The 27,434-nt window shown below is 57.2% G+C and overlaps 1 protein-coding gene across 2 annotated transcripts; it reads right to left on the bottom strand.

Moving 5' to 3' along the window:
• Positions 1-1,304: 1,304 nt before the first annotated feature.
• Positions 1,305-27,434, bottom strand: LOC105694801 (transmembrane and TPR repeat-containing protein CG4341). Of its 2 annotated transcripts, XM_012415811.2 has the most exons (11): positions 27,263-27,434; positions 16,946-17,186; positions 16,579-16,884; positions 15,857-16,398; positions 15,364-15,779; positions 14,194-14,308; positions 8,783-8,868; positions 5,068-5,312; positions 2,266-2,406; positions 1,892-1,976; positions 1,305-1,824 (listed from the first exon to the last, which is right to left on the bottom strand). In XM_012415811.2, exons 1-11 carry the CDS (start codon positions 27,346-27,348, stop codon positions 1,493-1,495), a joined length of 2,595 nt encoding a protein of 864 aa, XP_012271234.1. In that variant the 5' UTR covers positions 27,349-27,434; the 3' UTR covers positions 1,305-1,492. The 2 variants fall into 2 exon arrangements, with proteins under 2 accessions (XP_012271234.1, XP_012271235.1); XM_012415812.2 differs by lacking the exon at positions 2,266-2,406.

Raw genomic sequence — 27,434 nt, 5'->3', positions numbered from 1 at the left:
TAAATAAATGAAGCGAGTCGCTCGTCGAAAATGCGTTCAAACAAGGCGGAGAACGAATAATCCGCGTTTCTCAAATATCGCAACCCCCGGTGATCCGATCGAACGGTACATAAAATCGAAAAGCGGATAAATATTTACCCGAGTTCCGTATTTGCGCCAACCGACGCCATTTTTGGTTGTTCCGGAAACGTATCCATTTTGTATGGATACGTTCAGGGCGTTCCGAGAAAATTGACTTCCGTTGGTTAGGATTTTAACGCGATTCCTAGGCGTTGATGTTTGACGCGGAGAAGAGTTCGGGTTGCGACGCGCTCGTTTGCCAGAATTTCAAGTTTTTCGCGGCCGTTCTTTAAATAATTAAAAAAATCCCGGGCGGCCCAGTAGAAACGGGGAATTCGATTTACTTTTTTAAACAAACCTCTTTCAGCGTTTCAGCGGGTTAGTCGCAAACTTCGGGCCGCGAGTAAAACCGTTCGCCTACGTTTTATATATATTTTCGTGCGCCTTGCGATCCCTTTGATTCCGACGGTTAAGCCACGAGAAAGAATAGGACGTGCCCGCGTAATTTGTTACAACGATGTATACTTTACCATCCGTATGGAGTTGGTCTCGTTCTCCGCAGGAGTTGCAGGCTCGGTCAGGTCGACGTACAGTTTCGATTGGCTCGTGGCAAAAGTGGCCGGCACTATCCGTCTCTGAATACGAATAGATATAATTGCCCTCGCGCCGAGCTTTACAGGAAACATCGGTTTCGAGGGAAACTGCCAAGAGGGTTTGGAGAGGCTACTCACCGTATTACCCGCGCTGCAAAGCATTCCATGCGCTTCCTGGACGTTACCGAGTCCGGTGAATGTCGTATCCTCCCGCTCGACCGTTTCAAAGATTTTCGGACATTGAATCGTGCACCTGTTACGCTCGGTTATTCATTCGGCGTACCGCGAGCGTTACGAGTAACGAGGTAAAACCCCAGCGGACCCGCGAGTTCTTCGACGTCCAGGAGGTTCTCGGAGGCGTTCAAGAACGAAGAATTTAATAAGAAATTTAATAATCCAAGGTAAGGAACGGCGGCGCGAAGACCCGGACCTTCCCCCTCGTCGAAAATCGAACCCTCCGGGGGGTGTATGAAAAATTATACCGATGAGAAGACGTCCGGGTCTCGATCGACCCCCTGGCCCGTTGAATCCTAAAAGCGACACCACTCGTAGGGACGTCTTCGGCGCGGGTGTCATCTCCGGGAAGGGGGAGCAGGGCGTACCCCGCAGAGGGGGCAAAGAGCGACGTAGGAAGAAGAACGCCGGGCAGACTAGAGAAAAATAAGTGAAGCTTTATTCTTTACATACCGTAGCGGGCTGGAGGAGGAAGTGGGCCGAGAAAGGGGGAGGACGTCGTGGTCGATACGCTCGCGGGACTCGAATCGGAAAGAAAGGGGCGCGCTTTGGGAGCGAGTGGTCTCTATCTCTACCGTCAGGGTCCGTCGTCGCGACTCCGGTGGTCACGCCAACAGGGCGGCCAGTTTGTGCAGATTGGTCAGCGCGGTCTCGTCGTCCGGCCTGAGCCGCAGAGCCTCGCCGTAGGCCGCGGCGGCCTGCCGGTACTTCCCGCTGAGGTGCAGGATGGCGCCCAGGTTGGTGTGACTCCTCGCCTCGAGGGGACGCAGAGCGGCGGCGTGTCGGTACCAGGCCTCGGCCTCGGCCAGGCGGTCCACCTGGCGCAGCGCCGCCGCCGCCGCGACGCTCAGCTCGTAGTCCGCTCGCGCCAGCTCGGCCGCGCGCACCTGCTCCTCCGCGGCTTCCGCCAGCCGACCCTGCGCCGTCAGGAAGGCCCCTGCGATCGACCGCGAAACCGATGTCTTTATCCCGGGGAGGCACCGTCTATCCGGTCGCGTTCTTACCGTAGTGATGGTGCACGCTGGGGTCCTCGGGTGCCAGTCTCAGGGCCCGCAGAAACCACCTCTCAGCCTCCGTGACGCGGCTGGACTGGAAAGGAATCGGGATCGGTTATCGAGCGGCCGAGGTCATTCTTCCCGCGGCCTCGTCTCGCACCCGCGGAGGAAACGGGGAAGCCTGGGTGCTCTCGTTTAAATTGACTCCCTCTCGGGTATTACATGCAAATGGGGGAAATATAGGGCGGGAGGGGAGCCGGACCGCGGCCGAGGCAGCGGGGCGTGGGTATTTACATGTAAATAGGCAAATATAAGTAGGAGGATCGTGGTCGAGACGAGCGAGTGCAGGCAAGTTCAAGATCGGTCGGGGGCAGGCTACTAACGTTCCTGGCGAGCAGTTTCCCGTAAGTGATATGAGCCGGAACATGGTCGGGCCGGCTGGCCAAACTGGCCCGGAACCACCTCTCGGCCTCCGCGTACTGCTGCAGCCTGGACAACGTTTCGCCGAGGAGATTGTAGACGCTCTGCGGTCAGACGAAGACGTTATTTCTCTTTTTCCAAATAACCAATTTCCCCATTTCCCGATTTCCCGATTCGTCGGTAGAGTCCAAGCCCGAATTCCAGAGAGCTCGGGGGGCGTCCGCAGCGAGGATTCCCCTCGAGCCCTCTCGTCTCCCGCGTCGTTCGCATTGTATCGAGGCTCTCGAGAGTCGCGTTTCACAGGAGCGAGCGATCGATTTTACGCTCGAAGCCTCTCTTTTTTTCTCGCCTTCTTCCGACCGGCGAATCGATGATCGGAGACCGGTCGACTCCCCTCTAATTCCAAAAATCGACACGAAATTTCAGTCGAGCCGTGTCTCTTTTAATTTGCGACAAAAAAGAATTAGGGAAAAACCATCGGAAAACGTAGCGGTCGGGTAATGGGTTTTCATTTGAATTCCGTTCTCGCCCAGAGGGGAGCGAAGAGGGGTAGCGCAGGAGGGGCGGAGGAAGGCCGTTCGAAATTACCCCGCAGCGGCATTGTCCGCCGACTGGAGGGTCGCGAGCACCTAATTAGCCACTCAAACACTGGGGAACAAAGCGCCCTACGTTATTAAAATATCATACGGAACGCGAGGTACCCTCGAGGCACATCCAGGAAGGGTGGGAGCACGCGAGCCCGATGCCCACGGGGGGATGCGAGCAAAGGGACAAGGGGTAGGAGCTCACTTCCGACGCGCAATTCGCTTCCGGGGTGGAATTCTGCTCCGCGAGTTCGTTTCCACGCGGGAACCGCGTCCTCGTTCGAATCCTCGTCATCGGACCGATATCAATTTCCAAGTCCCCGCGGTGTATCTGGAAATTATGAAAATGGACGCGGAAGCGGGCAAGAATAATTCACGTTTGCGGATAAACCCGGCGCTCCTCCGAAAGAGATCCTCTCCGTCCCACCTACGTTCGCGGAAATCCGCAATTTCTCGGAATCTTGAAGCGTCGACAGCGCCCGACAACGTACGTTCGATCCGCACGAGTCTCGATCGACCCCGGATTGTAAGGATACGCGAGGTCCCACCGAACCGATAAAGCGATCACCGACGACATCGATTAACCGCTCAAACGTCGGGAAATAAAACGCCTTGCGTTATTAATACGGGAGGATAGGGGATGACCAGGAACAGGCCTCGCACGCGATCCCGTCGTTCGTCAATGCTCAATGAAGGCACGGGGGAAGAATAGGGATGAATTCGCCTCTGTCATGGAATTTAAGCCTGCGAGCTTTTCCGGGGAAATTGCTCGACTGGGCGACGATCAAGGTATCGGGCGAGACCCTCGTAGACTTTTCTAATTAGTTCTCATTTTTAGTTCGGTATCTCGGGATGCGAACGAATGGGTGGAATTTTCGTCAACGATGCGCGTCGACTCCGTTCGAGCGGTTTGCAGCGTATATCGTGCGTGCGATATTACGCGAGGCTCTTAAAGCATCATGATCGCGGAGGGTTCCGGAATGGACACGAGAGCACATCGTTCGTCAGTGCCTAATGAGAGGAGAGAGAGACAGAGAATCGCGGGGAAAGAGCAGAGATGGAGCTTCCGGCTGCGAGATGATGCGAGACGATGACGAATCCCCCGGGAAATTCGCTGCACGCTCGCGGATAAAGCGTCCTTTGGCAGAAACCAATTTCCTTCCTTAAACGACCGGCCGCGGTGCCTCTTTGAGGATTTACAGGACACTTAAATTATTTCTTGAAGCACGCGAAATTAATTATGAAGCAACGCGACGATTTAATTCCCAGGCTTTTCCTTCTTTCCCTCTCTGCACTTTGTTCTTAGGTAATTACGAAGATTTCTTTTTTGCGTCCGTCGGTGCTTAATGAGAGGGGAGAAACGCATGTAAAGGAAAGGGTACGCGAGTTCGCTCTCGTTACGAAGTTTTCGACCGACCCGGGAAACTCGGCGTAACGGCCGACGAGATCCTGTCGAAACTAAATTTTCCCTTTTATATCCCGACCTCTAGGTCCAATCATCGGTTTTCCGCGGATACCTCGACCGTTTCGATCGACAAAGAACGCCACCGAGCCATCTCACGAATCGCCGAGTCGTGCTCTTCGAGAACCGTCCCCAAAAAACCGTCCCCTTCGCGTATAATTGCGCCGGTGTTTCGTTAAAATTTTACTTAATCCTTTTTCGCGCATACAAATATACCCTCGTACGTGTACAACACTCGCCAACCGGGTGCTTTTACGGACTCGAGAGACTGCTTGGCGTTTTCGCTCCTTTTGTTCCGTCCGGGTCTGCCGGGCCAGAACTGTAACGAGGACGGCGCAACATCGAGCGCAATCCACGGAGAGGTGCGGACTCGGTGGAAAAAAAAATCGAGGGGCCGTTGAAAAAAATCGGGGGAAAAACGCATATCCGCAACCGTTGTAGCCGCGGAAAAGTTATTCAAATACCTCTTCCCTCCAAAGAGCTGATTTCGTGGCTCGTGCTTTCATATACTCCAGCTCAAGTGGAAGGGAACGGGAGGGATAATCGATATTTTCGCCCGGGTGCAATCGCACATCCACCACCCCTGACGCGCTGCCCGACTCGAATCGGCTCCGAGGAAAATCGAGCCGAAATTGGGTCGCCTTCGCCTCGACTCCTTTCCATTCCGACTTCGAAGGCTGCGATCCCCTGGATGCCCCGCGGAGGGGAAGGGCGCCTACCTCTGGGGGATAGTGTTCGGGGAGGGTGTGCAGCGCCTCCCTGTAGGCGGCCAGGGCCCTCCTCAGGCGACCCTGGTCGGTGTACAGAGCCCCCAGCTGCAAAAGGGCCTGCACCTTGGCGGCCTCGTGGGCCCTTCGGTCCTTCAGGCCCGATCCGTCCAGGGAAGCTCCCGCTCGCAGGACGCCGGCTGCCTCCGTCGCCCTCCCCGCGGAGACCAGCGCCGCCCCCAGGTTCACGTAGGCCTCTGCGACGACCCGGAAACACAGAAAACACCCATTGAGGATAGCGCGGCCCTTTCGTTTCGCCAGTCTCGGGGAACGCTCTTGGGCGGCCGAGGACAACGCGCGCGTTTCTCTCGAAACGAGGTTATACCCATTCGTGCCCAAAGTGGGAACCCGAAATGGAATCGGACGGAGCAAAAATTAATTTCGCTCCACTTGCGTCGGGTCGGGACGGGGGTGGAAACGAAAATCGGGAATATTGCCCTGGAAGATAAGGAGGCGAAACGCGAGGTAAAAGTGGGGAAAAAGGGGAAACGTGAAAACGATCGTTTCGGCCCGGGGTAGAGAGAGGGGGTAATCGAAAACGGGATCTCCCTTCGTCCGGGGTTAAGTAAATAATATATTCCGCTTTTTTTTCTTCCCCACCTTTGAAGGCTCCGCGAACGAGATGGGATTTAACGTTGTTTCTTTCCAATCGGATGCGAAAGGTTATCGGCGCTTGGTTTTTTCGACGGTACTTCATTTCGATCCCGAACGAAACGAAACTCTATCGGGACCGCGTTTTGATCTTCCGAATCGAATGACTCCGGGTAATGCCGTTTCGCCCAGAAAAGCAACATTAGCCGACGTCGAAAACGAGGGGGAAAAAAAAAAAATCCGTTAACGTAGTTAAAAGCGACGAGGGCACTCAGAAGTCGAAGGCTCTTGGGAAATTTCCGTATGCACCGATGGATCCGGCACTCCGTGCTAATTGATTCATGGGGGCTTAATTAACCCTTCAATAATTCCTCCGTATTTCTAGGCGAGATACGAGTGCCGGGAAAGTGCCCTGCCCGGTCCAGAAGCGATTCTTACGGCGCGAGAAATTTTAAAAGGTCGAATCTCGAAAAATTGTCGAGACCGAGAGGAAGGTCCTGGCACCCTTGAAATTTAAGTTTTTCGAAAATTGAAATACCACGATCGTCAGGACCTTCTCCGTAGCCTCCGTATTCACGTTGCAACGTTTGAAACGATTCGGTACCTCCAGTTCGGAGAAAAGTTTCACTCACGATTGACCCCTTGGATGCCACTTTCACGTCCCCTTAAGTATTCGACGGCGGTCTCGTTTAGCGATAGCTATGAATAGCTATCACCGCTCGCTATCGGTCCTCCTCCCGGCGCTCGCCCGGCGTAAATTAGCGGCGGGCAGCTTTTAAAACACGCTTGGCTCCGGTAATTAGTGGCTCGATCGGCCGCCAATTTGCGGATGGCTGCCACGGGCCGTGCCTCCACCCCTGCCACCCCCACCTCGTGCAAGACTCGTGCAGGCGCAGTGCTGCACCCATTCGCGGCCCACCCTTTAAGCGTTCGACGTTCGAAATTCCGAAGACTCGACAAAGATCGATGTACTTATACACCGTAGTCGGCCGAGTCCGAAAGGTACCGCAAAAGTAACGTCGAAGAGGTCCTCACCCCCATGAAATTTCAACTTTTTACAAATTGCTGTATGGACCTTTTTAAAATATTTTACAAAAAGTGAAATTTCATGGATGTCGGAACCTTCCTTCCGGCCTCTGTATTCTCGTTGCAAAGCTCGAAGGGTTCGCCACTTTTGCGTCCCCTTAAAAAGGTGGCGAAGAGACATCTTTTTGAACAACACCCCGCCTTTCTAATTTCTCTCTCGTCCGAAGATTAGCCGCGTCGGATCTGGCCCGGGTCCAGGCTGATGCGGATTTAACGACCGAGCCAATCTCGAAATGATAACGTCGAGCCCGTACCGCGGCGAGCGAGTCCGATTATCGGTGGCGCGCCGATTCGACGTCGGCCACGGCCGAATAAATATGATATCGGTCAAAGCTCGGCTCGGAGGCCCCCTGTGATGTCTTATTAGTTCGCCACCCCGGAATGCCCGAATGATTCGGCGTGCTCCCAGCGGAGACCGTTCAAACGGAGGGACTCGTTCTTTCGCCTTTCCGCGCTCTTCGACAATCCCGGCGATTTAATATTTCCGGCATTCGCAGGAGTTACGGGGAGTTCTCCTTTTTCCGGGGGCTCCCTAACGACTTGTTTTCGTTTCCGCGTTTTACCTCCGGAATTCATTATAATCTCGCGAAATCCGAGAAACGTATCCTCGATCTTGGCTCATCCTTCATCCCGATTAACGCGAAATTCCTCCCTCGGAGACTCGCGAGCTCGTGCTCCGGTTAATAACACGGAACTCGTTTAATTTCGGATTATTATGCCGCGGAGATAATATACCGTAATTATCCGGCCGCGGCAACTTTTAAGAAGGCTTTGACGGAATCGAATGGAAGTTCGGGGGTACTTAAAGGTGTACCGAAGTTGCGGGCAACTTTTCCGAGTGGGATTAACGTTGACGGTTCGAAATTGATGAGACCCCGATCGCCTCGTTCGTTTTTTTCCCCTTTTTCTGGAATTAGACGATGGCGTGAGATACGACATCGGTCGATCGCTCCGATACAACGTTTCACTTAGGGATCTCCGAATTGCCGGCTTTTATTTCGACCCCCTCGAGTCCCGCCGCGTTTCCGAACGACAACGGAAAGATACGTCTTTACTCCCAGCCGTTATCGGTACATCGGTTGCGTTCTTATCGGCTTTGTCCGCGATCGTCATTCGCAGGGTACACGCGTGGACGGTCGTTCGTGCACACGACCGTCGTTTACCTTGTACGCGACTCCCCGTATTTACCCTGAGCCACGTACTTTGCAACTCGCATGCGCAATTGATTTCACGATCTACCTTGAGCGTGATCACCCCGGGGCACGAACGCCCGGCATAAGAATTGGCCAAAAGAACTTCGAGAAGACTCGAGACGCGACCTCGGAGAGAAGTCGATAAAAACGAGAATCTCCAAATCACGGTATCAGCGGCGAGTCGTCCCTTTCTCGAGGTGATACGCCGTGATTCTTCGATGTAAGGATAACCTCGGTCACGCCGAAAATGACGAGTTTGGAAAAAGACCCGCGAAAGACGAATCCCTCGGAAACGGTCCCCGCAACGTCGCTACTTTAAAAGATATCGCCGGGGGCAGGCCGGTGTTATCGGCGGCGTACACCCTGCACGCGTGTCGGGGTGTACTCGTCCCACCTTATCGACCGCGGTTCGCGGGGGGCTGGGGGTCGGGGATGGAGGCGGTGTACGACCCGGTCGGGGGTTGAAATTCGGCGATCTCGCCGACGCGGAAGGCTGCGGCCTGCCGAGGGGTGGTGCCGAAACCTTTGGGAATCGATACCTCCCGGTTATTGGTTCTCGATTTCCCTATTTACTCTTTTTTTTTCGTTAACGTAACACGAGGAACCATCGAGGGTATCCGCGGATCTAAACGGTTTCGCCCCCGCGTCGTGCTCGAGCGGGAACTCGGCCGCCGTGTCGGTGCGTGCCGAAAGATAATAAGAGCGGAGGGTTGACACCTTCCGGATGCCGAAAGGCTGTTAACCCGAGACCTTATTAAGCGCGCATGCATAATTCCCGCATCGGATTTCGTACTCACGCGCCAGGGAGGGCCGGAAATGAATGGCCCGCTGGTAGCTCAAGATGGCCGCATCGAAGTCCCTTCTGCCCTGTTGCAGGATGCCCCTGGAAACGATGCAAACGGTTTTCCGTCAGATACAGGCCGCGGACGACGAGCGTCTCCGAGTCTTTCGAGGGGTCCTCGGATTCCGCCATTTTGCTTTCGTCGTCGCCCCCGAACACGGCGCGTATATGGCTCGGGATACCCGCGAGGACCACTCGAAGTAAATTCAACGACGGCTCGGACTTTTATCTCCTTCGGGTATATTCGAAATTTCCCGGAGAAATACGAGGGAATCCGGAGACGCGTTTCTGATTCCACTCGGCGAGGTACGGATGCGCATGAGCACATCTTCCGTGGCTCCTTCATCGACTTCTAGCAATGGACTACCCCTCGGTATTTCACTCTTATGACAGAAATTCAAGTCAAGTCCCGGGAAGGGCCGTGCCAAACCGAAATAAATCGATTCCGAGGATCTCGTTTCACGAGCTCCGGGAAATCGCGGAGTCAATCCTGGCTCCGAATCCGCCCCGCAAATGTCGCATCTCTGTCCTTCTAATTTCCTCCTCTCGAAAAAAGAAAGTCCAATACGGGAGATGTCCGTTCGAGAACTGACCGTGGCCCTCCTCGGGGGAGGTTCCGCTCGAAACAAATGAAAACTGTGCCCCTCGGACGGGAAATCCCGCGACACGCGAAAATTTAATAATATGGGCGCGCGCGGCAGCGTCACGTAATACTCGGGCCGAACGGACTTCGGGGGTTATATGCAAGGAACTCGAGTCCCCGAGGGGTGGGTTCGAAAAACGCGAGGAAAAGGGAGAAAACAGCCGCGGCGTTCTCTCGAATGAACTCTTTCGACAAATGGAGGGAAAAAGAGCGCGCTCCGACCCGCGATACGCGGGCCCAATGAAGTCGACCGAATTTATCGAATTCTTGGCGCGGCGGGGGCGGAGCACATTTCGGGCCGCGTTCTCTTTCGACTCTTCGGCCCTCTCGCTCGGAAACTAGAACGGTTTGATACGCACGGCGGGTCCCGCGGTTCGCGCGGACTCCATTCAATTTTCACGTCGGAGTTTGGGAATTCGGGGAAAAATTTTTGCGGTCGGGAAACGGGAGCTCCTCCCTTCGCCGTTTACTCTTCCCCGCTTTTTTTCCGCGCCACCCCTCGCCGGCCGATGATTCGAGCAATTTTTTAATCGCATCGTAATACCCCTCGCGTTACCTTTCTAGTCGAGCGTTTTCGTCGGCCGAAGAATCGGCGAATCGCAATATCGTAGGAGTAGTAGCGGCGCGATCGCAGTCGGTAGGTTCGGTGCAACCATTCCATTCTCGCTAATTTCACGTGACGTCGAATTTACGGGCGGGACGTTAAAACGCTTATTAAGGCCGGTCTACGGCCCTGCAACGGTCCGCGAGTTCGCAACCGCCCCTTTTCCTCCCTCTGGGCTAGGGGAATCCACCTCCAAGGAACGGTAATTTTATAAACAATTTCCCCTGATTGGCTCCCCCGATAACGACGCGTCGCCCCCGGCGCGCTGCTTCTTAATTCGGAAATACGATGTCATATCGGAAAGGCAAATATACTCGCACTTTCAGACATACGGTGCTACCTTATTCCTCTTCCGGGAATGCTCGCCGAGGGTAGGAGAGAGGAAGATCAAACGGAATCAAAATTCGCTCATTAGAGGGATGTAAAATAATCCTCCGTGGGGTGGGACGCAGGAATTGCGCTTCGAAGGATACAAGATCGATATCCCTGTACCTTGACTTGGAGAACTGTTTGAAGTTTCCGCAGGTATACACCCACCCCTTTAATCCCGAGATGTATAATATACGCCCAATTTCGCGTTCGCGATTTACCCTCGATTTTACGCGTCGTCTCGTCCGACGAGAAAAATTCGCGTGATCGTTAAACATACGTCACAGGGTGGATTCCCACTTCGTCGCTAACGCGAGCAATTCCGCGACATCGATAACGACGAAAAATAAAGGTATTTCACCCCTTGTCCCCTCATTGTTAACGGCGAATCTTCCCTCGAGTCCGAAAATTCCCGGGATGCAAATGAGAGAGAATCTGCAGAGAATTAACGGAGAAGAAACCCGGCGTTAAAAATCCTGGTAATTTTCACGATCCATTTCCCAGCATGGGTTAGGCTTTGCTACATAAAGGGATTTGGAGTTTTTCAAAAAAGTAATCCCAATGATATCGCGAATTTGCGGGGAATTGATACCGCTTTTGTGGGGCGTTCCACGAAGGTGTTCGAAAAAACGCGGCATTAAATCCGCCGATAGAGACGCGCATAACCCCAAATGCAGCGTTAACGGCGTTGATTTAAAGTCACAAAAAGCGCGCCGTTAAAAATATCTGCGGGATGGACGGTAAAAAAAAACGCGTTAATAATATTGGATTAATACCGTTCCGGATAAACGCAATATCGTTCCGATGAATTTAACACCGCACTTTTTACGGTGCACGCTGCAGAGCAACGATGCACATCCGCGGAAGCGCTTCCTATTTTAGGGCCCGAATTCCGATTCCAGGAATGTCCATATAAACCAGGGGGTACGTAATGCACATCCGGTATCGCGATGCAAAGCAAAGTAACTCAAGATAATGCGAAATCGATCCTTCCCGCGGCCACGTAACTCGCGTTTTCCTCGTTTCGTTTCCTCTTCGGGGCATTGGCATAATTTCGGAGAGCGTTTAATAATTCATCGGTGCCGGCGTATGTTCCATATATCGTTAATCCCGGCGACAAGGGCGATTGTTTCGTCACTCGGGAGGATCGGGGCAACGGGGCAAAGTTTCTTAAGAAGTTAAGTTCGCACTCCTCCGAGAGGTAGAAGCGTGGAGGCCATGGTTCACGCGGCGCGGCGCGGCGTGGCGTGGCGTGGCGTCGGTGACGGGCGAAGGCACTTACAACTTTAATCACGAAAATAAATGTTCCTTAAAACTCCTTAATTCGATTTTTCGCCCCCTATCGTTCCTTTTCCCGGCTATTACCGCGATTTCATTAAAACTCCGCCCTTATTTTCCCGCCACCTACGTCGGGGTATCCGGCCGAGAGGGTAACGATTCTTCCCGCTTTTGGGTTATCCGGCTCGCCCCGTCCATCGGCCGATCCAACTATTTCCATCGACAAATTCTATCGACCGAGGGCAAACCAACTATTTCGATCCGCGCGTTCCATTGACCGTGCCCCATCCGACCATCCCGGGGATGATGTTCGATTACGCGCGTCTTGGCGGTCCGACGGATCCCCGATCGGATCGGGAAAGAAAGTTCGACTCGTCGATCCCGGGTCGAGAGGTGGATGCGGCGTCGGCGCGGGAGGGTGCGGGAGGGCGCAGGGGCGGTGCGGCGTCGGTGCGGAGAGCCGTTGCGGAGGGGCGGTCGGCGGTCGCGCGTCGCATGCATTATCGAGCGGAGCGGCCGTGCCGGGATACCTACGGGGACCAAAGATACATGCCGGGCCGCACGATTCAGGGGACAAAAGGGAATTATGGGTTATCGTATTTTAGCCCGAGCCGGGTCGAGTCGCCGGAGACGAGAGAGGCGACCGCGCGTCTATCGACCGATCGCGGCGAGAGAACCGAGGCAACCTTGTCCGAGATGCTCCGGACCGTCCGGCTCTCGTCGCCGGTCGCCAGAGAGCAACTCGGAGATGGGCGTCGCGACGTCGATTTTAATCGTCTCGGTCAACCTATCTCTTTTCGACGCTGGCCAACGGTCCGAGTTCCCCGCGTTCCCAGAGGGGGTCGGTTTTTCATGCGGACGGGCCGGAAAAAACCGAGCGACGACCCTGCGGAAAACTGCGTCCTCGGGGTTTTCGCTCGCGTTTGCCGAGTAATTAATTCGCCCGGGCGCTCGGTTTACCGAGGCTCTGCCATCTCGTCGCCGGCCCTGGGCGACGCTCGTTAAAAGTAAAGGAGCGACGGTGTCCAACGGATCGGCCGCCGCCGGAAGACCCCGCCACTCGGTCACCTCTTCGTTAGCGCGTTGCCCTTGGCGTGCCGCCTCCTTCCGCTCCGACGCCTTCGCGGAGGGTTCTTCTCGCCCGGAGACGGTCCTCGTGGAGGCCGCGAGAAAGGTCCCGACTTCCATGAAATTTTATTTTTTGTGCAAACATTTTAAAGCGTCCCGAAACGAATGAGAAAAAAAATCCAAGTTTCACGGGTTTCGGGATCTTCCCCCGGTACGCTCGGTTCGGAGAAAAGAGTGATAAACGAGACTCGTTTAACGTCGCGCTCGCGTCATCTCGATACTTTGAAACGCAGCCTCGATTGATCGTCGAAGAGCGGCCGCCGTCGGAGAGCGCCGCCACTCGGCGAGTCTTCGTTAGCGCGTTGCCCCGGGCGAGCACCCTCCGACGCCATTCTTTCCGCGAATCCCCCTTCGGACGCGACACGGTCGCCGATTCCGGAGCCACCTCGTCCGTCTCGGCCACTCCGCTCTTACGTGGCAATGGCTTCCAATAATTGGGCGCCGACCGATTCCGTCGGGCTTCGAGTGCGTCGACGAATCGCCGGCCAGCGAGCGGATCGGTCCTCGTTAGAGGCGTCGTTACTTTCCGCCCTCTTCGTTAGCGCGCCGCCCTGGGCGTCGCAGGCCCTCGTCGCGCTCTCCGGTGTTCTCGTCCACCACCGGGGAGCGGGACGCGATTTCGGATACGGGAGCCAGAATTTCCAGAAAAACCGCTCGATCGAGACCCGCAACCCTAATTCGTCGGCGCGTCGGATCGTAACTCGTGCCCCGAAACGCATTTGGCGCGAGACTCTATCGAGTTTCTCGATCGGGGCGGCCGAGAACGCTCGAGGATATCGACTCGCGTCCGTTTCTCCTCCGCTCGGTCCCACCTACCGTTTAATCCGGTATCTTCGCCTCGCTAAACCCGCAAAGGCGGAAACCTAACCTCCGAGCGCGCGGCCCGCGGCCGGCCGGAACCGTGTCGAATGCGTGGATAACCGTGGAAGGGCGACAGGCCGAGGCCCATCAATTTCCCATTCAATTCGAAATCGCCTCCCTCCGCCCGGTCTCGCTCGGATTCGCGCGGCCGCGCGACGCGCCGACCGTCCAGCCCTGTCGCGCGCGGCAGCACGACGAGCGCGACGAGCGCGATAAGCGCGATAAGCGCGACCGTCCGGTGCTCCCGCGTATATATACTCGGGACGTTCCGCCTCGATATTCCGGCATCCCTCGACCGAGAGACGACTCCCAGATACGTACATCCCTCTTACGATAACGCGTTTCCTAGCCCCTTGCCGTACTTTGACGAGGCTGACCCGTGAAAAAAATTTCGGATCGCTTCGGTCCGTTTGGCGATCCTAGTCATGGATTTTGCCCGCCTAACCCGCCCAAGGAAAGGGGGTAACACAGTCGCAGTACTTACAGGTTATAGTGGACGTCCGCCATGTTCGGTCGGTGTCGAAGAGCTTGAACGAACGCCTCCTCGGCCTCGTCGACGCGGCCCTGGGCGCTCAGCACGCTGCCCAAATTGCCGAAAGCTGGAAGGAGCAAGCATTTTAATTTACGATTTCGATCGAACGAGGAGACCTCCGCGGAAGATCCCTTCCCGGGTTGAATCGCGAGTGACCAAAGATTTTCCCCTTTCGGACGGCAGCCCGATAAGAAGCGCGGAAACGCGAAGAAGCATTACTTGGACAAACTCGGTCCCCCGTCCGTGGTCAACGGTGCTTAACCCCGGAGATCGATCGGATCCCCGAAGCCAAACGCCCGAAAAGCGAGCATCCTCCGCGTCGGTTTTCGGGGTAGAAAAGCTGACGCGAGGCGGAGAAAACGCGTCGATAAATCGCTCGCCGCTCTCGGTCGAGGACGGGGAGATCGCTTTTGCCAAAATTTGACCGTCCGTGCCGTCGGGACTCCTCGAAACAAAAGAGTCACCCCTCCTCGCGGGGTTCTTTCTCGCTGTCGGAAATCCTCGACACGGAAGGAATCCTTTCGGGGAAGTTCCTTCATCCGCGACCCGTCAAAGAACTCCCGAATAATGGCTGCCCCGCTTGGAAGGGTTTTTCTCCGCGCCCGCGACTTCCTCCCGACCGACCGCTTCTTGCGCCGACCCGCGATGGCCACGCGATGGCCACGCGACGCGGTCCCGCGTTCCTGAGTCGCCCTCGACGGGCATCTCCGGGATCGCGGGTCGACGCGGGAGGGAGCGCGGAGTGGGGTCACCGGGGCGGGGAAGCCGGGACCCGAAATGCAAATTTATTTCCCGGAGCGGAGCGGCCCGTTAACGCGGTAACACGCAATTTCTGTTGGTACAATTAAAATACATCGGGCGGCTCGCGCGCGCCGTTAAAGCGGCGAGTCCACGATTCGGTCCTCGTTACGGTCTTTATCACGGTCCTCGTCACGGTCGCGGGCACGATCCGTCCAAGTTTTTATCGCGGTCCTCGCCGCGGTTGCGGCCATATTCCGTCCACGGTCGTTGCGGTCGTTGCGGTCGTTGCGGTCTTTACGGTCAGGGCCGTTCGGTCACGGCCGGTTGGTCACGGCCAAAACTTTGGAGCGACGGGACGTTTCGGGACCGAGGGGTGCTCACCTTTCGGCGGGTTGACCAGAAGAGCGGACCGGTAGAGGCTCTCCTCGTCGTGCCAGTCGGCGTTGCGCCGGAGGGTCTTGGCCGACATGAGTCCCAGGAGCAGAGCCGTGGCGACCAGGACGAGTCGGGCCTTGGTCCCGGAGGCCCTCCTGGCGAGTCGGTGGCAGCCGGAGACGGCGGCTCCCACCAGGAGGCAGGCGCCCACGCTGGGCAGGTAGAGCACCCGCTCGGCGATGACGAAGCCCACGTAGAAGAACAGGTTGCTCGCCGGGAGAAACGGCAGCACGAGGAAGCCCAGGGAAAGGAGGACCGCGGTGGCCGCCGCCCGACTCGGTCGCCCGGTTCGCTGCCTTCCCGCCTTCGGGCAGTAACACTCCCCCGAGGGGCCGTTGTTGTTGTTGTTGGCGGCGCGACATCTGCAAACGGGTCCGGATTTCAGCCGGGGAGTCGCGATCGTACGGTCGGAGACTCGGGACTCCTCGCCGGGACCCACCTGTCGGTGTGGCATCCGCCCGCTCTGCGGCCGGAGCAGACGGGGCACCGAGGGCAGCGCGACGCGGCGCCAGGATACGCGTACGAGTACGAGTACGTCGACGAGGAGGTGCTCGAGGCGGGGCCGTAGGAGTACCCGGCGACGGCGACGGGGCCGTAGGGGTAGGAGGCGAGGCCCGACCCCGGGTCGACCGGGTGAGGTCGGCGCAGGCCCCGGGCGGCCCACAGCCCCGCGCCCAGCAGAGCGGCGTATAAGCAGGCCGACTCCAGATTCCGCGAATCCCGCAGGGTGGCGATGCGCGGCACCGCGTCCATCGACCAGTCGAAGCTCAGCGTGTCGGGGCAGAGGAGCATCCTGGCGCAGGCCGCCGGCAGGTAGAGGAACGTCAGGCCCCTCGCGATCCTCGAGGGGTGGCGGGCCGTAGGGTTGTCCGCGGTGGCGAACTCCGGGGGGGCCCCGCCGACCCGCAGTCGGGCTATCAGGAGCAACACCGAGCACCCCGACAACGTCAGCACGCTCCTGCGTCGACTCCACCTGCGACCCTGTAATCGGAAACCTCGTTGCCCCCTGCCTCGCCTCGCCGATCGAATCGAACGAGTTCGCGCCAAAGGAATCGCGGAATTATCCGGGACTTCCCGCTTCACCCTCAGTCGGGAGGGCGGAGCGGGAAGTCGCTCGGATATCCTCGAATCGGAGCGATCGAGGGCGATTCGACGGTTCACCTTGCGAGGGATCGCGTCGACATCGCCGTGGCAGATCTCCCGGAGCAGGCAAAGCGGCAGAGCGGCTATGCCGGTCTCCTTGGCCAGAGTGGCCAGGATAGAAGACAGGACGGCGAGGAGGAGCGGCCCCGACGGCCTGGTCTCTCGACAGTGGTTATCGTAGGCCAAGAAGGCCGTCAGGGTCAGGAGACAGGCGAGGACGTCGGCGCGGCCGACGACGCCGGCCACCGCCTCGCTGTGGATCGGGTGAACGGCGAAGAGAAGAGCGGCCACGGCATGGGCTAACTTGTCTCCGCTGGGCAGGACCTGAAATCACGCGGGAAAGGATCGAGTGGCAGCGTCCGGGTCGGCCCGAGGTCGGCCTTACCCTCCTGGCGAGGCCCGCGACGAGGCCGCTGCAGATGGCGTGCAGGGCCACGTTGACGGCGTGGTAGCCCAGAGGGTCGAAACCCCCGAAGAGGTGGTTTAGGCGGAAGGTCGCCACGCAGAGCGGCCTGTAGCTTCCGTGGGAGCCGCGTTCTCGCAGCGGAGTGCCCCAGAAGTCGTCCTCGAGAAGGCGGCGCCACGGCGTGCTCGGCAGAAGATCGACGTTCGTCAGAATCGCCCTCCTGAGGAGAAAATAGGCCGGAATCGTTGAAACGTTCGCGTACTCGCTTTTGCGCCATTTTTCTTCCTCGGCTGTTTTCGACCGCCGGCCAGGCCGGTAGCCTCGCCGTCGACGATCCGACGCGTAAAAGCGCCTCGCGTTCTAGCGACGTCGACGCGGCGCCGTTGTCGGCGACGGCTTTCATCCGCGGCGGCGTTCGCGCGCATTCGTCGCGGCCGCGTTCCCGTTCGCGCGGATTAAAGGAGAGTTTCGCGCGCGACGTCACGTCGTTAATCTTCGGAAAAGCCGTCCGGCAAAGGTAAATAACGAGAGAGGGCCCCATAAAAAGCCGAAAGGGACGGCCCCCCGGGGGCGGCGGGGCGCACCACGGGCCATCGGTCGACGGGCGGAAGCTTCGGGATTTGCCCGCTCCCCCCGGGTGACGCGACCGTCGCGGGGCGCGGAACAAAAAAATACCAGATACGAGGCTTTTCTCCTCCCAAAAGTCGATATTCCGATATTAATGCCGCCGGCTTTTTTTCCGTTCACGGTCCCCGCCGCCCGCGCTGCTCCAGAAAGGGTATCGTTGTTGTCCCTTGAAGGGAAACGTCGCCTCGGTTGCGTTCCAGCGTGGCGACTTCTCGGAACGATTTTCGGGACGACTCCCGGTGTCCCCGGTCGCACGGGAACGGAAACATTTCCAACGGGAAAGATCGAGTGGATTCGTCGGTTTCGGAACGCGTCGGGCTAGGGCGACGCGTATATGGGCGCGATAACGGAACCCGAGGGAATCAGGGTTTCCGATCGCCGATGGGGTCGCTTATCGACACCCGGGCCGCACTTGGTCTCGACGATCTAAGCCCGCTGTAAAACATGGTGGAGTCCAGGGTGCGTTCGCCCCCCTCCCGGTCCTCGGCGGGGGCGCGATTACAAGCTACGTTTCCCTGATAGCCCGAGGCCTCGGCAACTCGGATTATTTTAAAAGGCGCCTAGCGACCGGTTCCGCGCCGAGGGAGGCAACCCTTGGCCCTCGGGGTCGGGCGAGTCTCCCCCCGAGAAAAAAAAAATTAAAAAACCTCCCCTGCCGATAGGAGCCGCGCGTCTCGAGGTTCCGGACCCTCGTTCTTCTCCGAGAAGGTAACGAAAAATCACGGTCGGTCGTTCCGAGAGGCGATCGCTGCCGGAACGATTTTAATTGCAACCCTTACACGCGGAGAGATAAGAAAAAGATCTCGTCCTCGTCGAGAATCGAGGTTCCCGATCTCGGCCACGGTCGCTTATCGGCACTTAGTCCCGGAAATCGAAGTCCCGCTGTAAAACACGAGCCCGGACTGCATCCGAGCCCCGAGAGCGCCCCGTCCCGGGGAGGGGGCAATTACGGACCAAACTCGGAAATCGCCCGCGGCCTCGGGAACTCGGATTATTTTAAAAGGGGCTCGCGATAAGTTCTGCGGGAGGGATCGGCGAACGGACTCGGGGGTGGAGGGGCGGAACGAGGAAGAGGGAGAGACCCGGATGGGGTGATAGGGCGAGAAAGAGAGCGATCGGCGGTGCCGATGGGGTGCGACGAGGAACGGAAGAAAGACCGAGCGAGGCCACGGGAGAAGCGGGGTGGAGGGCGCCTCCGTTAACTTCGGATTGGGAAGTTACCCGATCGTGTGATTGCGTTCGGGGAACGAAGTTTCGGGTAACGGAGACCCGGGTCGAGATTTTCTGGCTACCGGGCCTCGTTCGCCCCGAAGACGGTCGCCGCTCCGGATTTTTCCCCAATTTCTCTCGACCCCCGAGTTCTCGGGTGGGACTCGAAATCGAAATTCAGAGGGGTGTACCCACGAAAGCGACGCCTCGACGCGGACCCGGCCACTAGCTGACCGAGACACGCGAGTCATATGTCACCCCCTAATGGCCGCCTTAGCATAAGGTGTACCTCGCCACCCCCTCGAGAGACCGACCATCGGTGCCAAGACAATTTTGCCCTCGGAATAAGCAACGAATCATTTCCTCCGCAGCTGCGCCCGATTGCCGTTCGAGAAACCCACCCGGGTCAAGGAACTCGCATAGAGCCCCCCTCGCGCCCGACCCGACGCCCGTCCTTTCATTTTTATCTCGTCCGTGGTTCCTCCGGTACGGCGACGTTCGCTATCCTTGATCTCCCGTTACCCGCTTACGCGGAATGTGCCCCTTGATTCTCTCGTCTAATTCCTCGACCCGATTTTCGCGGGGGAGGAGAGTCGGAAAAATCCCATCCGCGCTCGTTCCGCTGGTCTCGCTGTCGAGAGAGGCAGGACTCGTCGATATCTCGAAAGGGCGGAACGGGCGGAACGGGCGGAACGGGCGGAGCGGGTCGGCGTGTAATCGAACCGTCGCAGGGTGGCAGTGGGTGGCAGGGTGGCGGCGCGGCGCGGGGTGCGCCGAAGAAAGAGGGCCGCTGCATCCGAGGCTCTTTCTCTCTTCTCCCCTTTCCGGGCCTCCGAGAGCTTTTAGTTGACCGAATCGCGAGCCTCCTTTGAGTCGCTCCGCGTTTTCCATCGCGACGACGCTAATGGGAGTCGCGAGCCAAGACACCGGAAGTCGAGGAGGGTGTCCGGTGGACAAAGCGAGGCTTCCGATTGGCCCGCTTCGACGTCTCGACTCTCTGCCCTCCTATTCTCCGCGTTACCGGGGATACGCATACGCGGTTACCCTCTGACGAGGGAGGAATTCGGAATTTCAAAAATTTCATAATTTTCGGCAGCCGCGAGATTTTGAATGTTTATCGACCGCCGGGACCCCTCCGATCGACTCGAAAAATATCCGCACGAGGACGACCGTCGATGTTCTCGTAAAAAAAAATCCGGCACCCTCTCCGGAGGTCGGCGGGCGGAAAACCACCCCTGGCGCCGGTGGCGCCCCGGAGGGTCCGGATAGCAGCGATCAACTTGGCCGAAGCGAAGGTTGGGGCAGGGGCGATGGTACGTTCCCGGCTCTCATTTTCCTCCCTCCTCGTCCCCCCGCGATCTACTTCATCCGAGCCCGTCCGTCCCCCGCCGCGTCTCGTCCGCCCTCCGGCTCCGGTCGTTTCTCATTGAGCGCATCTGGGAAAAATAGAATCGCGCCGTCGGCGGTGGCGTCGTCTGGGCCCTCCGGTATCGGGACCGCATCTCGAGTAGATACCCCGATAATGGCACGGAAGTGGATGGAAACGGATACGGAGCGCCGTCCGTCGGGGGGAGGACGCGTCGTCGTTCCCGGGGGTGGGCGAGATTCGTCGGACGTAAAATAATAGTTCGTAATCGTTTACCATTCGCTGGAATTGCGGGAAAGTACGCGTTTCCTTTCGACCAGGGATAAACGCATCGGAAACTTGACGCTTAAAATCAACATTTCCTGAAAACTTATATTTAACGCGAAGAGGGAATCCGTGGACGGACGGACGTTTAATTTTTACCTCGCCCACCCCGTTTCCCCTGGTTTTGCGTGGACGGAACGTGAATTCCCCTACTTTCGGTTTATTGGGAGGAAAGCCGGGAAGAAGAAACGCGCGAGATCCCGAGCGGACGTCGCGGAGCCCCTCGGGAATCTATGAGCGGCAATCGACTCGCGCGATAACTCGGATAAGGAACGAGCAGGATTCCGGGAATTTCGTCCGAAGATGGAATCCGACGGGTCGGATGAATCATCGAGCACCGGACGCACGCGGAATCCACGGGAACCCATAGGAACGAGGTGGGAACGCGATCGAGGCATGTCGGGGAACGGCCCCGCGCCTCGGAAAGTCATGGGCTCCCGTGCGGCGATAACTCGGGGAGAAATAAATTACCGCCGCCCTTACGGCCCTTAAGGTGGATCTCGGAAATCTCGAGAATCCCGTATCGTCGGGGTGGGACATCTTTCGAGGAAACTAATAGAAAGAACGCGTTTCCACCCTCGCCCCCTAACTCGTGGCGAACGGCCCCCTCGATGACGCGTCCTCCAGGAATTATCGCCGCCGTCCCAAAGGACTCCGGCCTCGGTCCGTTTCCCCTTTACCGTGTTATCGAATATCGAAGAGCTACGCGACGTTTATAAATATTCGATACTCGCGGTGGCGCTCGTAGAGGCCGTCAAAAGTCACGCGGCGATTTTTCGCGAGCGCGAAAACGTACCCCGTCGGAGAGAGACGGGCAGAGGCGGGCCGACGAAACGAGCAATTTAGCGATAATTGGGATATTATGCGGATCGTTATCCGGCGCGTCCTCGGTTTGCCAGAAACTCGGGCGAGTTCCGCGCGTTTCGGCCATTTTTCTCCCTCGGACCGGCTTCGGGGGTTCCGAGGAACGCGGTACTCTTAACTCGGTTAAGAATTTCGTAACTTTCTTTCGGGGAAGTTCCTTGCGTTTCGAGATGGGTGTCGGTAACGCGATAACGACATCGGGGCTCCTCCGAGCCGAGGGGCGGAAATTCGCAACTCCGATCGTCCCGCGTTTCTTCCTCCCTTAGGGCCGGTTCTTGCGCGGGCGTCTCCGTCGTCGCTTAATTCCCCGACCGACGCCGTCTTCCTCGGACTGTCGACCACTTTCCGAGAGGTCTCTTCCCCCGGCCCCGATCGAACGGTTTCCCACGGTCCCTTCTACGGCGACTATTGGCGAGACCGAATTCGAATTTAAATATATGGACGAATTTCTCGAATCCCCTCCGGAAGAGGGAGGTTCGAGTTCGAATTTAAATCTACCTTCGAACCCATCGCCTCGAGCGTTACCGCGACGGACGTCCCCGTGTCGGCCGGGGTCGAGCTAAGCGCGCTAATAAAATACGGTAACCGCGTATTAACGTGCCCGTTTCGATTCCGGGAACGATCCGCGTTCGGATCGTTCCCGAATGCCCGCGGAGTCGGACCGGTCATGACACTTCGTGACTATTCCGACCGTAAAACACGGTCGAATCCACCCGCGTCGTTCCTAATACCCGTAATTCGTTCTTTCCGTGCCCGGCTGAAATATCCCGCGAGTCCATGAATGGTGGAGGGCGATGCAACGCCGGCGGCTCGATACCTCCGAGTCCGGAGTGCATGCTCGGTCACTTAGAAATTGTTAGCTCATGACTTTTGCGGCCATTACGGAAAGCCCTCCAAGGTGGTATGTCTCGAGCCGCAACGATAACCCCGGTCATCCGCGGTCGTTCCCTGCGATCCTGCCGACATCTAATCCCGATTCGCTGTGTCGAGAAAAAAAAAAAATTGCTCGACTCCAAGAGATGCGCATTGCGACACGAAAATCCTGCGGTCACCCGTATATAATTGTTTCGGGCAATTATGCGCGATTCGGGCAACGGTATATATTTCTTTCGGTCAACTAATTCTTTTTCTCGGTCTACGATTATTTTTGTCATCGTCCTCCCTGGACCACTCCGAAACGGACTGCGCGGCCACGCCGCAACGGTTTCGATCTAGCTTCGGATTAAGTACCGCGACCCTCTTCTCGGGTCTAGCCGTGAATATTCAACCGGGTAATGGAATGTAAATTCGCCATAGTCGAAGGAGGATCGCGACCCGTCTCCGCTGCGTGCCGACGGCACCCGGCCATTCCGCCGATGTTCCGCCAGGCCGCATCTCGTAGACACATCCGCACACCTTGTAAGCCCATCCGTGCCCGCGAGCTCGAACTCGAGGAACGAACGAGGAACAAACGAGAAACGAACGAGGAACGAGCTTCGGTCAGGGACGAAGTTCGTACCGACTCGACCGCGAACGTTGCGTTTAGCCCTATGGCAGCCCTGCAATTTCCGCGCGTAAATAATGCGTCCGTCCGCGTAATCGCGTCGGCGACGACGAAAGTAATGAGATTTTTGGGCGTTTCGACCAAACGAGGGACGCGGGCAGGACAGGGGATCGATTTATCCGATTTGGTTGGGGGTTCGCTGCACTAGATTTCATCAGCTAGGGATGAAAACGTCCATTTCTGGGTTGCAACGTGAACAATGAGACGTTTCCGTTTGCGAGATATCGCCCGGCATTTCGCTCCTCGAAAACGTTGCGCTCGGAGTTCCATAAAGATACTCGGACGTCTCTTCTCGTCCGCGGAGGTTCGATCGCTCTCGGATCGACGTATTCTTCGGGGCAAAAAATATTTCCGTCGCGTTTTTCGCAGGTTAACGAACGAGTATTTCTCTCTGAACCGTTTTAAACGGTATAATCATTTTCCGACCACGTCGATATCGCGACTAATCCGATCCGCGGAAACCGACATTTTTTTCCCCCGAGCGTGTACGGCGGATTATTCGTGCCCTCCAATTAAAACGGCCCACTTTTCCTCAAAATAAGGTGAATGCCGTTCGAATCGAAAGTGGGGATCTCAATTAGCCGGCATTATAGCCCGGTTGTATAGGCACCGACCCCCTTATTAATCCCGCAAGTCCGCCGGGGTGTAATTCACCCCGGAGCATCTATTTTGCGATATCGCTCGGAAATCCACCAAGAATTCTCTCCACGGTTTCGATTTTCGATTCGCTCATTTGACGGGCTATTATCGCTGCCGAGTGAATGTCGCGACGTGAAAATACTTCCGAATCGTAGGAAAGGAGCGCCGCCCTCGGCTACTCGTAAAATAGATAAAAATATACGCGGACGGTTTAACGGACTCGTTTGCCACCTTCGAGAGTAAGTCTTCGAAAAAGCCAGGTCGAGGGTATCCGTCGCGTCGGCACGTTCCCCGGCGGCAAATCTCCGGATTTCATGGGGTATCGACACCAATACCGATAGCCATATCGGTGCCTCATTTCCAATTCCCCTCCCCGATGGCCCGCTCGCTCGGCTCCCTCGGGCCAATTGCCAGAGGCCCGTAGAAAATTCCCAGTCCGAGTTCCTGCGGGGAGTCGAGCCCAATCGAAGAAGAATTTGCTTGGAAAAAAGATTCCGGGGACGGCATCCGATTCCATTAGCGGATCCCCCGCGGGATCCCCCGCGGGATCCCCGTGGATTTCGAATAAGGCGCCAATAATTCGTCCCGACCCCTCTTATCGCCGGACAAGAAGCTATGGGTCTCCGTGGGGTCCTTACTCGCTTCTCGCCCCGCCACCGTACGACCTCGTTAGAGTCCATACACGGACGGACTTCTCCATACGGGGCTCGGATGATTCATCCCGCCCAGCGGCGTAATCTACCGGAAGATCCGGATTTCATCTCCGCGGGTCCTCGCGAATCCCCGTCTCCTATCTCGACGTTCTTGCCCGACTCGAATTCAATCGGCAAAGCCGGCGGTCCGAGGGGGCGACGCCTTCGGGCCCGAGTCTCTTATCGGACCGAACTTCGCCGACGTGCTCGTCACTTTGCTCACCGCGGGCTACGCGGCCCTGCCAACTTCCCCGGCCGCCTCGTAGTTTCGTTCCCGCTTTGACTTTCCTCGACTCGCGGTCGCGGTTCCACCCCGAGAAACTAATTTTTCCCCCTCGATGAAATTTTCTTCTCGGGGCAGGGGGGATCGTTTTCGGTAGTCCTTTCTCGCCCGACTCGCGAAGGGATCCACGATCTCCCGGAATCCGGAGCGGATTCTGAGAGATCCGGGATCGCCGCGGTCCACTTTTCGCCGGCGGGGTCTCCGCGCTCCTATGCAAATGTTTGCCCGGCGTTAGGGGATGAAAATAATAAGGTGACGCCCTTCCCTCTCGTTCGCTCCCTCGAGTTTAGCCACCCGACCCCGACACCGAAGGGTGCTCTTAACAGGGGCTTCGGTAAATAACGGCGGGCATCCACGGTACTTTCCGGCATCGAGCGACCTTTGTTGGCCTTCCAATTATAAGGCAAGAGAAGAAGCGAGACCCGGCCGCCGTAATGACCGCGATCATTCGGCAAATACGACTTCCCTCGCCTCGAACGGGGCGACAAAGGTTAAGTCGTCGACTCGTTTTATACCGGTCGCGATTTGGTTTAGCTTAGACCAGGCTCGGGTCCCCTGGGACGTGTCCAAGGATTATCGGTGTCCCGTGCGCGTCTCTTTGGCAGTATTCTTGGCTACACGTTCCAGGGAGGAGGGAATTTTCCAACTGGCGGAAAACTTGTGCACTAATTGGTTGCAACGCCAGTGGAGTAAGCCACCGCACGAAAAACTTTTCAGATCCCAGGAAGGACCCGCGGTCCCCTAATCCTCGAGACTTCCTTTCCGCAAGGGTCCGCGGATTCCGCAGACGGTAAAATTTCCGCACCAATTCCGTTGCGTTGGAGTCTCGACTCGTTTCCGAGGTATCGAGACTCCGGACAATTATTCCGCAAAGGGGAGAAAAATAGGAGGCGTCGCGCTGGCCGTAAAGTCGAAAGGATCGTGCACGGCATTCTCCGGGAATACTCATTTCGCGAAAGGGTGTGGTCGTAGAATATCGATACGACATTTACGGAATATTCCAGGAATTCTCGCGGAACTTTCGAGACCGGCCATTCGCGCGTCGTGTGCACGTCCGTGGAACGCGTTGGTCACGTCCGTCGAATATTCCCCCATGGAAATGCCCTTGGATCTGGAGCGAGCATTCGGCGGGGGGGGAATAAATGTAAAAGATGAGGATTAAAAAATTATCCGTCTGAAAAATCGCGCGAATTTGCCCCCTCTGCAACTTTAGGCACTTCGGGACGAAACGCGGCGATCACGGCAGGGAGCCTATAATCCGAAGAAAGGAAGTAGAAAGAGCCGAATGAGCGCAATTTTCCTGAAACACCTCTCGGTCGGAGGCGATTCAACGAATCCTCCGCGCGCAACAAAAACGGGTTAAAAGCGAGCAAAACGACCGGTGGGCCTCGCGCCCCTTGAACGAGAAATTGGAGCAACCCGAAGTTACCTCGATCTTTCGAGTTCGAGATGTCGGACCGCGACGTCCCGGATGCGAGGAAACTCGTTTCCGTCCGAATCTTGTTGCGCCAATTTGAGTCTAATTAAAAAGTATCGCTCGAGTCCGTCCCCCTTCCCCCTTCCCACTTGGCGCTCCAGTTTCTAATTCCGCGGCAATATTCCCGATATCTCCGGCCGCGCTTCTTTTCCGCATGCCCGGAGCCGCGGAAAGCTCGGAGCCCGCGTTCGACTCCTAATTCGATCCCGATTCTCCGATTCGGAGAGCTTTAATAGATACCCGGCAATATCGCGCGAGCCAATTGCGGCGCCGATCGTCGCGTGGCGATAAAAGTTCGAACTCGAGTAGACAGGGATCGATAACGCTCTCCGATCGATCGAGCTCTCTCCTTTTCCGTCCCGAGGCATCGTCTACATTTGAACCGACGCGACCAAGCGCTTTCCCGCTATTATCCCCAAATATATATTTTTATCCGGTTTCCCTTCTCCCCTCGGGGAGTTCAAAGATACGGATGGACCACGCCGTCGGGAGGAACGGAGGAAGCGCGGTGCCCCATTGGTCTCGGTCACCCCGATTGCGGCATATCAATTATGAAGCCGATCATCAATTTTCACGAACCCCAGCGAGAGTCGGCAACAACAGGTTTCGTCCTCTAATCGAATCTCGCTCGCCGGCTTGGCGAGCTTCGCCTTCCCCTGCGAAGGAAAGCTGGATATCGTTTCTCCCTCCACCCTCTCGCCGGGCATCCTCCTTCAAAAGTCGCCTTTCCTTTCTCCGAATTAAAGTGACTCGAAAATGGCCTCGACGAAACCTTTGCCGAACCGGGGGTACCGAGTCGACCCGAACCTTTAATTTTTCAAAACTTTCGTCGATACGCATTTTTTCTAAAACATGAAATTTCACGGGGATCTCGACCTTCCTCGCGGCCTCCGCCTTCGCGGTGCCGAGATAGAACCGATTCGCGTCTCTCGAACGATCGACCTCTCGGATGCCACTTTCGCGTCCTCTCGATGCCCGGCGACCCGAAATCTACGGTCGGGCCCGTCGAAAGAGTAGGTAGCAACCGCGAGCCTCCGCTCCCGGGTCGGCCAGTCCCTCTTCCCACGCTCCTCCCTGCCCCTCACTCCGAAAGCGCAAAATACGGATGGGCCTAATTGCGGTGGCCGTTGGCCCCGTCGCTAATGGACCGGGCATGTGCGCGGGATGCGGACGAAAAACCAGTCGCCCGCGAGCGCGACCGCGGCTGGAAGTCGCGGAGGGTCGGGGTGTGCCGCCACCCCTCTCGCGATCGGGTTCGCCCCCCGCACTCACCGGTCATCGTAAACGAATCCGGCGTACAGGGTTCCGCAGTAGAGGGCCGTCGAGACGAGGGCGCAGGATACGGTCAGGGCATCCATGTCACATCGCGACGGCGACGACGGCTGCGGCTGCGGCTGCGGCTGCGGCTATGGCTGCGGCTCTTAACTTGTTGCGCGACCGCCGC

The sequence above is a fragment of the Orussus abietinus genome, unplaced genomic scaffold (genome assembly GCF_000612105.2).
Source record: "Orussus abietinus isolate OABI.00-Male unplaced genomic scaffold, Oabi_2.0 scaffold27, whole genome shotgun sequence".
In the NCBI taxonomy this organism is placed as follows: domain Eukaryota; kingdom Metazoa; phylum Arthropoda; class Insecta; order Hymenoptera; family Orussidae; genus Orussus; species Orussus abietinus.
The sequence above is the reverse complement of the archived record's forward strand: the minus strand, read 5'-3'. Positions and strand labels throughout refer to the sequence as shown.

What these genes read in the sequence shown, in the direction of transcription:
- LOC105694801 (XM_012415811.2), bottom strand. Translation starts at nt 27,348, where the DNA reads ATGGATGCCCTGACCGTATCCTGCGCCCTCGTCTCGACGGCCCTCTAC. An exon ending in GGATTCGTTTACGATGACCG is followed by an intron (nt 17,187 to 27,262) that starts GTGAGTGCGGGG and finishes TTTTCTCCTCAG; the next exon opens with GAGGGCGATTCTGACGAACG. An exon ending in TCGACGCGATCCCTCGCAAG is followed by an intron (nt 16,399 to 16,578) that starts GTGAACCGTCGA and finishes TTCCGATTACAG; the next exon opens with GGTCGCAGGTGGAGTCGACG.